The sequence below is a fragment of the Miniopterus natalensis genome, chromosome 14 (assembly GCF_054644295.1).
Source record: "Miniopterus natalensis isolate mMinNat1 chromosome 14, mMinNat1.hap1, whole genome shotgun sequence".
Lineage (NCBI taxonomy): Eukaryota > Metazoa > Chordata > Mammalia > Chiroptera > Miniopteridae > Miniopterus > Miniopterus natalensis.
Genome location: NC_142094.1, coordinates 49,963,190 through 49,976,718, shown reverse-complemented (window position 1 = coordinate 49,976,718; position 13,529 = coordinate 49,963,190). Strand labels below are relative to the sequence as shown.

General features: G+C 50.2%; 1 protein-coding gene across 16 annotated transcripts in view; it reads right to left on the bottom strand.

Moving 5' to 3' along the window:
- Positions 1-13,529, bottom strand: part of TCF7L2 (transcription factor 7 like 2) — a 186,496-nt gene that overhangs the window by 58,600 nt on the left and 114,367 nt on the right. For 4 of the 16 annotated variants that reach the window (XM_087823944.1, XM_087823945.1, XM_087823946.1 and 1 more), the window contains one exon: positions 11,441-11,584. The exons of the other annotated variants lie outside the window; for them this stretch is intronic. In XM_087823944.1, coding sequence (XP_087680070.1) covers positions 11,441-11,584 — 144 coding nt within the window. The remainder of the gene's footprint in view (positions 1-11,440; positions 11,585-13,529) is intronic. 16 annotated transcript variants of the gene reach the window in all.

Here is a 13,529-nt window from a genome sequence, read left to right as displayed (position 1 = left end):
CAGCGTCTCGTCTCCCTTTAATTCTCATCTGCCAAGCTACGAAGATGGCACTGCCCGTCTTCCTGAGGGCCCAGGCCCCAGCCAGCCAGAAGAGTGGAGTAAGCATTCCCGGGGTGTCAAAAGATGCGGACAGCTCTTCACGCGTGGTAAACAACCGGAGGCCCAGCTCAGTAACACGGAGACATTCGAGATCAAGTGGAACGGGTAGCTTACCATGCATTTTTTTAGGTCCTCTGCAAGTCCATCAGGACACTGTAGCCTTTGTGCTAGAATTGTAGGGTATGGTACCACCGAGACAATTACTCTGAATGCTGTCCCGAGACGGATAAAGAAGAGGCTGGGGCACTGTAGAGTCAGGGGCAGGATCTCACTTCCAAAGCCTTTCCCCCAGTGCCTCTCTACGCCCTCCCTGGTGTCCAGATGACATCTATTAAATCCAGGCACTGCTCCACCAGGGATCTTGGCCTCTGGCTATGAGAACAATAGCATCAAAAAGTCGCTTGCCAACAACCCATAAATTTAAACAAGTCAGGATGGCAAGAGGACGCTGCCTGGGAATCATCACAGAAAAAGAGTCATAAGCAATGTGGTTTTAAATAGGACACACAGGCGGACGCCCCCTCCAGCGGGTGTGTCTTCTTCACACAGGCAGCTCCTCAGAGCTCCCACGAGGATCAGGAAACCATTTCTTCACCCGTGGGACCACTTACAGTCTTAGAACTGCAAGGAAGGCTTTGGTAGGGCTGGGAGGGGGCGAAGGATCTTCAATGGACAGCACATCTGGCCTAACCAAGGGCATCAACTCAGACCCTACATATGCTCATTCTTAGGAGATGGGTGAGGGGAACTATGTTACACATATGCAAGGACACCAATTTTACCGGCACAAAAGTGGGGGGCACGGCTTGGGTCATTAGAGCACAGTCCTAAGAAACCAAGAGTCTGGGCTACACTGGATTCTCCTGACCTGGGAAGACCGCACCTGTCTCGACGATGCCGTCCATACCATGGAAACTGATGGGGGAGCTGGCTAAGGCCTCCTGCCCGACTTAGCCCACCATCAGGAGCAGTGGAATGCAGCAGAGAGGACCACACACTGTGCAAATATATGCTTTATGCTCAGTCCTCACACCCACTCGCACAAAAGACATACCATTAATAAGTGCACAACAATGTGGGTTTCCTCCCAGAGCCATCTTGGTCATAATCCTTCCCATCGCTGGCAACCGCCGTGAACAGTGCTTGATTCTAAATTCAGACAATGGGGAAGGAGGTGTGTGTGTGAAAAACAAGGGCCCCCTATCATGTGCACATCTGAAGCTCACCCTCCAAAACGGAATTTTCCTCTTTAAAGCCCCGCCTTCATCATTCTAACAAACGGTCAATTCCCCCCCCCCCTTAATTTGCGGGATCCAAGCAATTTTTACTGTGGGTGGTAACAAGGGCTTAACTGTTTCTAATTATTGAAAAAACAAAACCACACACACAAAACAAAACAAAACAAAAATCTACGCTGCCAATTGCTGAGAGACTCAGAAGCCACAACTTCCGGTAATAAAGATTTTTCTTCCCAACTGTCATAACCCGGCAGCTCTGGAGAGCATCTGGGTGTCTGCTCCGCGCTCCCTCATGATCGAGTTGAGCGGGGACCGTCCACAGGTCACGGAACGGAAGAGGCAGTGGTGGGAGGTAGGCTCTGCGGACACAGAAAGACCCAGCCTTCAAATCCCAGCCCCAATCACTTATTCTCAGTGGAACCAGGGGCAAAAAAAATTTTTTTTTAAATTTCGTTCCCCATTTTTCCTCTCTTTAAAAATAGGGAGAGCAGTGGCTACCTGTAGACAGGGCAAAATGAATTAATATAAGAAAACCACTTAAATGGGAACTGGTATGGAGAAGGCACTTAATAAATGTTGCCACCACCTTATTTAGATATAGAATTAGAACAGTATTAGTATTTCTCTCATGGAGCAGCTGTAAGGGTGAAACAAGAAGAGAAACAACTGAACCCAATGCCTGAGGGGCATTTTTAATGAATGGTGGGCAGTGTTCATATTAAACCACATCCCTAAAGGACCAAGGATAGGGTTTATGTTGCTTTCCTCCCACACCAAAGATGAGCTTCAAGACACCCACTGAGAATCAGTAAATAAATAAGAGCTACTGTGCACAGATGTTTACCGGGTTCCACGTATACCATCTGCCTTCTATACGTTAACTCACTGAAATCACCCAATAAGTGGAGGAAGGTAGGTACAGAAATGTCCGTGTTTGTAGAAGGGCAAGCTTTCCTTTGATAGGTCTTGGCGAGAGGGGCCTGGTCACTCAGCTAGCCAGAAGCCAAGTCAGGGTTTGAAATTCAGGGAATCTTGACCCCACGCAATAACCGCAGCCAAGTGCCAAAGCCACATTCTCTCTTCTTCTGAGGCAAGATACGTCATGCCCAGGAGGCTTCGGAGAATGGAGACTTTCATTACATCTGAAAGGGGGAATAAGGAATGGTCCTTCTTTATGGAGAGGAAACCCACTGAGATCACCGTCCGATTAAAGACCCAAAGGAGGAGATCTACACGGCAGAAGGAGGGAAGGAATTTCTTTTGGCCAACTCTGGACCTCAATTTCAACGAAGCGAAGCGGCCCTACTTCCCTCCGCATGAAAAAGAACCCGGCACAATCCCCCACCGTCCAACCTCGGCTTTCTCCCCCCACGTGTGAATCCTGCCCCAGAGGGTGGCCATAAGTTAAACTACAGTTAGTCGTTTTTTGGTTAATGGAATTCTAAGCCCATCAGTTTTCAGCTGGGAGGGTGAGTGAATCTTTCGCTGTGTTTTTCTAAAGCAAATATTTAGTGCTTTCATCTTTTAGTGCCCTAACATGCAATCTGTCACCCAAATAAGAAAAAAGAGAAAACAAGATCCCTTCTCATGTGGGTGTTTGTAGAATGGTATCATGTTTCAGACGTCAATCAGGCAAATGGCGAGCACTTTCCGAGGGGGGCTGGTCCTTCGGCGTGTTCCTCTAGAGGCGCATTCCAGGGGGAAGGCGCCCAGGCCCTGTGGCTACACACTTGCTCTAAGTGTGAAAATGATGCCAGCCTGGCTTTCGAAAGTACCCGTCATTTCCAGCAGGATTCACAAAGGCAACTCATTTCTAAGCTGTTCGTTCCTCTCACTTTGCCCAAGCGCCCATGCTTGTGTTGCTTTGTTTACTGTGTAATTTAAGTGAAAACCATTCTGCCTCCACCCCGAGGACATTCCTCTACAACCTGTGGCCACACAATGGTAGTTTCCTATCAGCAAAATTCACTCCTCTCCGCTCTATCGCAGATGCCCTGCCTCTACCCCACTCAGAGATTCCTTCAGCCTGGCGAGAAGGAGGGGGAAGCTGGGGTACAGACAGGAAAGTGGGTTACTTTTGAAGAAGGGAGTTGTAATTCTTCATCCCGATTCTAAAGCAATTTTAGGTGTGTCGGGAAGCCAGAAGGAGAGGCACGATTGTGTTTCTGGAAGCTGCCCCCCTGTCTCCCTATGATGCGTTCTGCCCTGGGTCACCGTTCCCACTTCTCAACTGGCTGCAAGGGCAAGTCTCCAAGTGATTACAAAGGAGTTAGATTACACAGGAATCCACATGTGTGTGGCTGCTGCTACCTTCCCCGGCCAAGTCCACCGCGGAGCCGTCGTCCACCGCTCAGTCAAGTGTGACTCTGAGCTGGGGACCTGAGGCTGCCTCTCCTCCTTTCCCAAGAGGAGAACAAGTACACACGAGATCCTCGCCGCAAACTTCCCTGCACTTCGCTTTCCCTAAGGAAGCGCAGGCTCTGAGCCACGGCGGGTGGCGCGGCCGCCTGGCCTCCCCATGCAGGTACAGCTCGCTCCAGAATCTGGGAGGGGAGCGCCCGTAACACGGACGCCCCTCGGGGGCCCTACGCTCTCTGTTCCTGGCTGTCACCTAAGTAACGGGACAAGTGAGGACAGCCTGGGAGATCCCCGCTGGGTCAACAAAATCTACAGAGAACGCACCATCTTCGTTATACACGCGGTGCCCAAACCTTGTAACCTGCCTGCCCTGACACCTCGGAAAGAATAATAAAGATCATTCAACGCAGAATATTCCAGACATCGTTCTGTTTCACGCTGCTGCTTATGTGGTTCGCAGTAACATATCTGCCTGGCTGATTATATTTTCCTTTGGCCACGGTCAGAATTAGCCAGAAGTCTCCTAATTCCACAAAGTGGCCCAAAGCATTCTCGGGGTCTGTGAGCAAGAACAGCCCGTGCCAAAAAAGTACAAAACCCAACTGAGACTTGTCAATAACTAAAAAGGTGGTGACACGGGGCATCACGGGTACAGCTCTTGTCCTGGCGAAGGTGTGGGAGGGCAGGGACTCAGATCATCAACAGTGAAAAACTTGCCTCTGAATGACAGAGACGAATCAAGTTAACACTGCCTGTCAAACAGCAGAAATGATACAGATAAAGGCCGCCTCTCCCGTGACTACAGAGGGACAGTGCGAGGGTGCGTCTAAGGCGATGTATCCTGACGGGGGATGGCGCTAATATGAACTGATGCCAAAACTCACGGGAGTGTAGACCAAAAGAAAAAGTCAGTTTTGCTTTAAAATATATTTTAAAATATAATCTTTCTAAAATCCCACATCTCAAAAGAAACCTGGTTCCCAGACCAAACAAACAAATCGGGGACACGGAAGGGGATGTAGCAGGTGCGAATCCAAAAACCAGGCGGCTGCAGGTCATGCAACCAAGCAAGACCTCCGTGAAGCAAGCCCCCTACAACCTGGGAGCCGGGAGTCCGCGCCCAGACACTGCTGTCCCTACCAGATGGAGAGGAAATAGCACAACTGCACCCCCACCCCCCTTTCACAGGAACTGCATGGATTTCTGAAGCCAGTAAAAGATGCCTTCAGCAAACTTCCTCTCACCTCCGCCCGTCTTTCTCAAGCATTCTGGTAAGAGTGGCAGGAGGAAAAGGAACTTGTCCAAGATACAGAGCTGTCAACAACCAACAGTCTGGATCTCCTTCCAGCTGGTTACGCATATCTTGTACCTTCTGGTGGAGGGGCTGCTCATTTCCCAGGGGAGAGTGGGCCTTTCACCGGTCACCCTGGCCCCTGGTGAACCACCAGGTCTGCCTGACACCCAGCGGGCAGGAGCCAGGCCGGGCACGTAGTGATTGAGAGCTTCCTTGATCCCTCGGACCCCGACCCCAGCTCAAGTTCAACCCAGCACCATCTCCTGCCAGCTCTGTTTTCCCAAGCAGCACGAGGCCACCACCAGGGCACGGGGCAGCGACCGGGGGCTCAGGCCGAGCTCGGCAGACCAAGTGACCAGTGGGGTTGGGAAATGAACCGAGTGGGGCAGCTGTGTGTCCTTTGGTCACCTCGATTCCTTCCCACCACCCTTCACTCTCACTTCTTCTTTCTCTGGTGTCTTTAGTTCCTTCCATGTCCCCACCCTCCCTTGTCGGAAGGAACTGACTTCTCCAAAACCGAAACTTTCACTCTGGGAACAAATGGGCCTCTCATGTAAGTTTTACCAGAGGAAAAAACGTTCTCTGCTGCTGCACTGCTGGCCGAGCTGACCGTGAGCACATTCGAGGTGGCATGCCCCAGAGACGGACATGAGTACATGGGCAGGAACACGGGCCCCAGGAGGTTTGTAACAAAGACCGAAAGGCTCCAAGGCTGTACAAAGGCCACCTCCTTTCCAGCGCGCGGAGAGGAGGCCAGCCGCGGACTGGGAAAGGACAGCCCATGGAAAGACGGCCAAAACTGGGACCTGCTCATGAGACATGCCTCTTCTACCACCGGGCTCCCCAAAACAAACCAACACAATTTTTTTTTTTTTTTTTTTTACTATTGCATGCTTTACTGCAAACAGGTTTGAAATGGACTTTGAGATATTTTGGAGAAAGTTGGAAAGCATGGGGTAACAGGATGAAAGACGACACGGCTCCTAGTGTCACCTCTTGCTACATGAGCAATAGCCGATGACTGAGGAGAGTAAGGCAGGCCTGGCAGGTGAGAAGTAAAACCAAGATCGTCCACTTCGCTTACCTGACAGTAATGCCCCTTAATAAAAATGAGTAAACTAAGTTCCAGAGTCTGAGCTGAACTCTGGTTCCTCTCTGTTCCCAAATTCCAAACATCCACCGCACTGACACTGAAGCCACTGATAATGGGAAAAGCACTCTGAGAAACAGATACGGCAACCAGGAGAGAGCGCCAGCCCGCCCGGCGTAATGAAGACGCCACTAGTGAAAAGCATCCACTCCCTCTCTGGAAGGACTGGCCAAGTAGTTTGATTTGGGGGCCCTGGAAAGAAGAAAAAGTCTTAGGCTAATTTGAACTCACCCTTGATAGTTTAGCCCATTAAAAACAGACCTGCACATCACAGAACGACCAAAGGGGAGCGCCCAAAACAATAAACTGCGGGTGACATGTCACGCATCAAAGGCCCAAGTCTTCTCTATTAATGACCTTTGTCACACAGGATGCAAAGAAAACATGTGACTCAGGAAGATTGGAGAAAAGGGAGGCAGTCACGGAGATAAGAGCTGCGATAGAGCCTGTGGCGTCTTGGCGGATGTCAAGCAGCCCAAGAGGCCAGGACCCAGGGTGAGAGGACACCCCCACCCACCCCATGGATAGCTCCTTAGAGGAGCTCCCTGTACTCGGCCTGGGCTTCCTACTTCCTGCACCAGCCCCACAGGGTCGGGGGAAAGTGGAAGAAGTGAGAAGAGCAACACGCACAGAGTTCAGTCCAAGGTATAGCAACACCACACAGGCCACAGGGCCCAGAACGACCCTCTCCTTCTCTGGGCCTGTTTCCCAGTGCAGAGCGCCAGGCAAGCTATGTCCAGACTGTGTCGATCACATAGGGGCCCATCGTAGTGGGAACTACAGCATGGTCACGACACCCTGGGAACAGGACTTCACCAAGGTGTTAGAAATTCCAGTCAGACACTAAGGTATCCATTTACAGTTCTGGAGTGGTTAACTGGCAAAGGAAATCCAGGTGTTCATTTAACCTAAAAGAATTCAATAAAGAAGCTTTGCAAATAGAGAATGAGAGAGAGGAGAAATAGCACAATAACATGGGCAGTCCCCTAGCATCCTACCCTGAGAGGGGCTTGGGGAGAGGGGTGAGCTGCTGGTCCACCTGCGTGGGATGGACCGGAGCTAAGCCTCCACCTGCATGAATGACCCAGCGCTGAGCTGTGGGTAGACAGATCAGGGGGGCACTCTGCAATGTCCGGGTCACTTTGTCTTCGTTGTTTTCGATCTGCACCCTCTTCCACATGAAATGCACCATAATAGTGAAACTACGGAAACAGTCTTTTTGCACCAGGGCAATGGCCGAGCAGACTGAGGGCCAGAATGGACAACCACTAGGTTTACAGAGAGTCTTTCGAGGCAGGCATGGGAAAGTGTGTCTATGACTAGAGATGGAACATAAGCAGGAAGCAATGCATGTATGCTACGGGCCCACCTATGATCTTTAAAACAGGTCTTTGGAAAGACTGGAAGTCTGTCAACATACGAACTTTGCCTCTGAGAAGCAATTGTGCTGTTTCCTCAGCCCGCTTCTCTATGTAGCCAGAACACCTCAGTGAAGTCACATCCCCATGCATTGTGGACACGTTGCAGTGGCCCCTACATGTCAGAGCCCCCTCTGAGACTGACACAGGAGGGGGTGGGCCAATTAAACCATTCATCTAACAGAATGCTTGCTAATCTGCAGCTATGATGCTGAGGTTTATAAAGCAAACACTTTCCCTCTAATGCACTGTGTTGCGAAAAACCAGATTTTCCATACATAACATGTACTGAAAAATAAAGAGTGCCAAGGAAATGAAGCAACATCTATATTTGTTTCAATGACTAACGAGCAGAAACAAAACCTCGGCCATGATGCCACACTTTTTAGAAATCAGACATATAATAAGCCACAGATTTATAGGATGTGGTCTAATAAACCTAAGAGAAGTTTCATTTCCTCTCCCCAAAATGGTTAACTCCCTGTCTATGTGACTAGCTTTGCAAAGTTAGCAGAAGTTTCTTTTTTTCCTTAACTGTGTGAGTTGAGAAGTTAATAAGCTGGTACCAACAGTAATGTGCCCCTTCTTGAACACACACACGCACACTCAGATACCCCTAAAACTGGAATAAAAATAGGCTCACCACTAGCAAAAAGGGAGGTCAACCAAAACCTCAGAAGGGACACACACAGCGCACCTTCATGCTAATGTCCACATATTAGGAAAAATCTGTAGAAGGCCCGAGGAGGAAGGAAACAAGGCATAAGGGAAGGGAAGGACTGGGACAAAGAACTTTTTAGAAGATTGTTTGCAAGCATTTCCGTGAAAATGGTATTGACTAAGCAATTACAGGAAAAACACTTTCTTTTTATCTGAATGCATTTATGCCATGGGTCACACCCTATTATTGTCACTATTAAACAGGTTAATAGCCCCAATGAAATGACTTTGTATGGATAGCTTTAAAATGTACGGGAATAGCTAACTAGAAAGAAGTGAGTCATGCCTGCCCAGGTGGGTATTGACTTTCTTAGTCATATTTACTCATCTGGTCAACCAACCTTAATTCTCTCGAGGAGAGAAGTATGAGGTTAGAAATGAGCTAAACTGCAAGGAAAGAGAGAGGAGGGACAATGAAAGTTAAATATAGACGGGGAAGAGGGTCCCCAGAATACTGTACTTGTAAAGCAAAAACGGGCCTTTAGATGTCCTGAATCAGAAGTTTCGCCCAGCTCCTGGGAAGGCTGGGGTGATGGACAACACCCAACACCTTCTCCTTCAGCGTGTGGAAGATAGTTGGTGTGGAAGGCTCCAAACCATGGGCTATTGCCAGGGCCTGTCACGAACAGCAGTTCCATAGCTCTACCCCTTCGCTGTGTGATTTTTAATCAAGTTGCTTAACCTCCCTGTGGTTCATCCGCAAAATAATCACTGCACCTCCTTCTTAGAGTTGTTTCCAGGTTGTGAAGACTTAATATAGGCAAATCGCTTCCAGGAGCGCCTGGATCATAGGAGATGCATGGTCAGTATTTCAAGGGCTCCTCGTAGGTCGCAGTGAGGCAGGCTGGGCGGGCAGTCCACTGCCATCCCCGTTACAGACACGGGGGTTGAAACCCAGAGGAGCAGCCAGCCCTGCCTCCGGCCGCGTGCAGTTTCCACTGCGCTGCCCAGAGCCGCCTCTAGCACACGGTGCTGTGGGCGGGGAATCCATACACCACCCCGATTCTCGAAGTAGGATACACTCCCAATAAGACGTAACTAATTTCTAGAAAAGCCTCATGGATAGCCTGCTACACAGCTGAGCTGCCCCAGCGGCGGCCACCCATCACAGGGCCACACTATCAGCATGTGGTTCCCCAAGAATCGTTTGGGGTGTTGGTACCAGACCAGGCACACCGGCTCCTCCAACCAAGCCCCCTTTACAGGCTTCCTCGTTTGATGCTCAGACCAGCCCCTGTGGGATTCCCCCTTCACGGATGGAGAAACTGAGGCAGGGCAGTAGGATAACTTGCCCGAGTTCACACAGCCCGTGAGTAGTGTCCCTGTGTCTGACCTATTCACAGCTTGGGGATTTAGACCTCAAACTAGAAGTGGGGCGCACTGGCACCTTCCCAGATGTTTCCCTGTCCTGACGGCAAAGCTGGGAAATGAGCGTGTCCCTGGCGCCAGGGGTCTAATGTGTGCATTTGGGGTGTGAGGCAGAAATCCAGTCTTTCTCTTTCATTTTCCTCAGACTCAGAACGGGTGCCCGGTTCTCCTTCACCTGTCTCATAACTCCGACCAAAGATTAATGAGTTAGCACCTGCCAGGCCCTGGTGGAGGAAGAGCTACGTCGGGTATGGCCTTGTCCACAGTCAAAGTGAACTCCTGCGCTTATTAAAACTGCGCCAGGGACGGGCTGCTGAGAAAAAGCTTCCATCCGGCCCCGGATGCTGCACAGAAGGGGGGACCCCCTGCTTTGTCAGACCCAGGCCAGTAAAAGGACACGGGCTTTACTTTACACATACATGGGGATCCAGGTGACCCAGGCACAGTCCAGAAACAGCCTCCGTTTCATTCACACCTGGCCCAAGGGGAAGGGTCAGGGTCAGACAGGAAGACTGATTTCCACAGGATGCCAATCCATGGCGGTACCAACCGCCAGGCCCTGGTGGAGGACACACCCGAGGGCACGGCTCCTTGGTGACAGGTCAAGTGAAAAGAAAACACAAAACTGGGCAAAGCACAATTCCAACTTTGTGAGAAGACTTTTACGGTTTGGACACGTGAATGGTGAGAAAGAAATGCATCCAAATATTAAGAGCTTATAAACAGGTAAAAAGATTGTGGGCGCTGGCATTCCTTCTGCACGGTTTTCTCCTTGTCTCCAGTTCTCCTAAGGGACCACGTACTACTTCTTAAGTTAGAGCGACCTTTTCAAGGTGAGTCAGTCCTTTCCATGAGGCAAGACACATGGACACGTGTTAATATGCTCTAGGCCTGTTTTTTGTCCTTAGAGCCCTAACACGTGGCACAGCACAAGTACGTGTATAGTACATGTTTTTAAATGGCAGGTATAAAGTACACGTGTACAGTACATGTTTTTAAAAGGCAGAGGACTTGAAAAATTGGCTCTTGAATTTTCACTTATCTTTAAAAAAAAAAAAGCTAGCATTAGTACAAAATCATTTGCTGTTCAAGTCTGAAGAGTTACTTTAAAGTTTTTATCTGAATTGACTTTTGCTTGCTGAAGATGAAAGCGAGTCCTCCACGTTCTTTATTCTTTGGGACACTAATCTGAAGAGAACTGTCACTCCCAAGTGGTGTGGGGTATTGACAACATATTGAATTATTTAAAAGAAATTAACAGTGCTTCCTGTCCTTGGAGAGCCAGGTCTGTGAGGGGAGCCACTCACAGCTGCCTGGGGAAGGCGGCACCGTGGGGGACCAGGCCCTTCTCAGTGCCCTGAGCCCCAAAGGAAAACCTGTGCGTTCTAAATGACTGATAACAAAGGCAAAGTTGAGGTGATAACTTCTCCCCTGGGAGCTGGAAAGAGGCCCAGAAAGTGATTTCCTGGGGGTCACGTTTAATGGGAGAAAGTGTTGCTCGCTTTCCCAGAAGCTACACATGACACTGGACCGATGGCCTCCCCGGGAGCCAGGCACCTGGGGTTCAAGGGAGCACCACCCTCCACCCTCTTCTGTAAACTGGCATTTTTATGGCTGTGATAAACCGATCAGTGGTCAGTACACCCAGACATCATGGCACCCGGTACGACGGTGACCAGGTGGGGAGGCAGGGACCGCGGCGGGGGGCCCTGCCCTGGCTCGAGGTAAACTTTGGATGGGCGGTTTCATTTCAGAGCTGGCTCGTCTCATACCGTCATTCTGCTCCGTGACCTACCTCCAAACACCAGGGCTCCCCAACCTTTTGTAAGGAGTGGCTCCTTTTCATGTCCCTGAAGACTTGAGTGCTGACAGTGAAGTCTGAGGGGGGGTAGAGGTGCTGACAGTCATGTCCCTGAGTGCAGCAAGGGAGGGGACACTGCTGCCAGGAAGAAAGGGGAACAGAGTGAGGCTTGGGAGGGAGGGGGCGCAGTCACCAGGCATTCAGGGGCCCCGCCTGGCTTCCTACCCTAATACACACTCCTCTGCAAACTCCGAGAGAGGAGGGCTATGGTTCCCCACTCGAACCCAGAACTCTTCCACCTCCCTGCCATCCAGCCTGGGGACCCCCCTCTATGACATACACAACCTCCTCCAGGCAGACTGTTACATCCCTTCCCGCTATCCCCACCTCTGCCCAGGGTTACCCCAGTGGGCGCGGCCACGGCTGCCTCTGGGCCTCCAGAGAGCCCGCTGGCTACATTTCTCTCTCTCTCGACTTACCTTACTGAACCTCCTATTAGTTTACCAGGGGTGGGGAACCTTTTTTCTGCCAAGGGCCATTCGGATATTTGTAACATCATTCGTGGGCCATACATTACCAACTTAAAAATCAGCTATGAAATAAGCTCCTGGATTTATTGAATTTTGAGTCCCGCCTAGTTGCCTTGGCAGGGCCAGACCAAATGATTTCGCGGGCCGTATATGGCCTGCGGGCCAGACGTTCCCCACCCCTGGAACCAAGCGGTACTGCTGATATTTCTACCCTACAAAAATAGTTACGTATGGTTCCACCATTCAGCTATTTGGGGATCTGTCCTAACACCTTTCCCTCTGCCGGACAGTAATCTTTTTGAGAGACAACCAGTTGCACAGACCTCTCCAGACCCCTCAAAAGGTCTGGCGGCTCACACCTTGGGTGCTCAAAAGGTACATGCTACCCAGAATTTCTACCCAGCTGGAGCCCCATCCTGAAAACTGCCTCAGTCCACTGCCCATCTACTCCATCTGGGGCTTGCGCAGGGTGTGTGTGTTCCTCCGCTACACCTCACAACCACCCTGTGAGGTAGGTCCTATCACCCTCACTCCACAGAGAGGAAACTGACTCAGAGACGTTAAGGAGCATGCCCAAGGTCACACAGCTAGTCAATGGCAGAGGGGGAGTATGGGCCAGGTCTCAGTCAACTCACAGTGCTGCTGTGTAGACATGTTTGCCTGCCCAGATGTTGGCTACTGCTCTATAAGTGGGGTACAGAATTTAGGGGTGTAAAGGGCGATCTGAGGTCCGAAAAGAGCTATTTCACAACAAGAAGTGTCATTCTAATTGTCTTTAAAAAAAGAAAACATCTATGCCCTTTCTGCTCATTGTAAAGGATGTAGGCCTTCTGTAGTCTAGGTTTTTAAAAGTTTTATACGAAGGAAAATCCTTCGTATGAACAAATTTCTCACCCTTCTTAATCCCGAATCACATAATTCAGGGTGAAGGGAATGAGATTGAGCACAAGACCCAGTATCTTATGTTCTGATAGTCACTAAACAGCAGAATGAACATAGTGGGTACTGAAGACTTGAGACAGAAAATAGATAGACATAAAAGAAAAATCTACAAAACAGCAGCCACAGTTCTACAGTAATTTACATGGTTACCAGAGTTCCTGGTCCTCCCATGGCAGGTTTATCCAGTTGGAGTAAAATCATCCAAAGGCCACGTGAACTCCCCAAAGGAGAAGGGGCCGCATCACCCATAAACTGGTGCCACTCCAGGGCCTTCTACTGGCAGCAGGTGTTCCTGTGTCTTGACTTTGAAAGCCACCAATGACATGAGCCCAGAGGTCTGTCCCACAGCCAGGGCTGTCCAAGGCCCAGGGGAAGCCCTGGCTGCCCACCCCTGGGGCTCTCTGGTCCCCACAGCACTCATTTGGCTCATTTGTAAACAGGAACATGCGTCACCAGGGAGGCATGAGTCCATTTGCAGGACTTGCTCAGCTTTACAACTAAGGTGATCCCATTCTGCCTTGTCACAGCACTGACTCACCTGACCGTTGCCCACCAAAGGTGACACGCTTTAGCCCTCCGATTGTTCCCGGAAGGGCCCCAGCAATACAGAG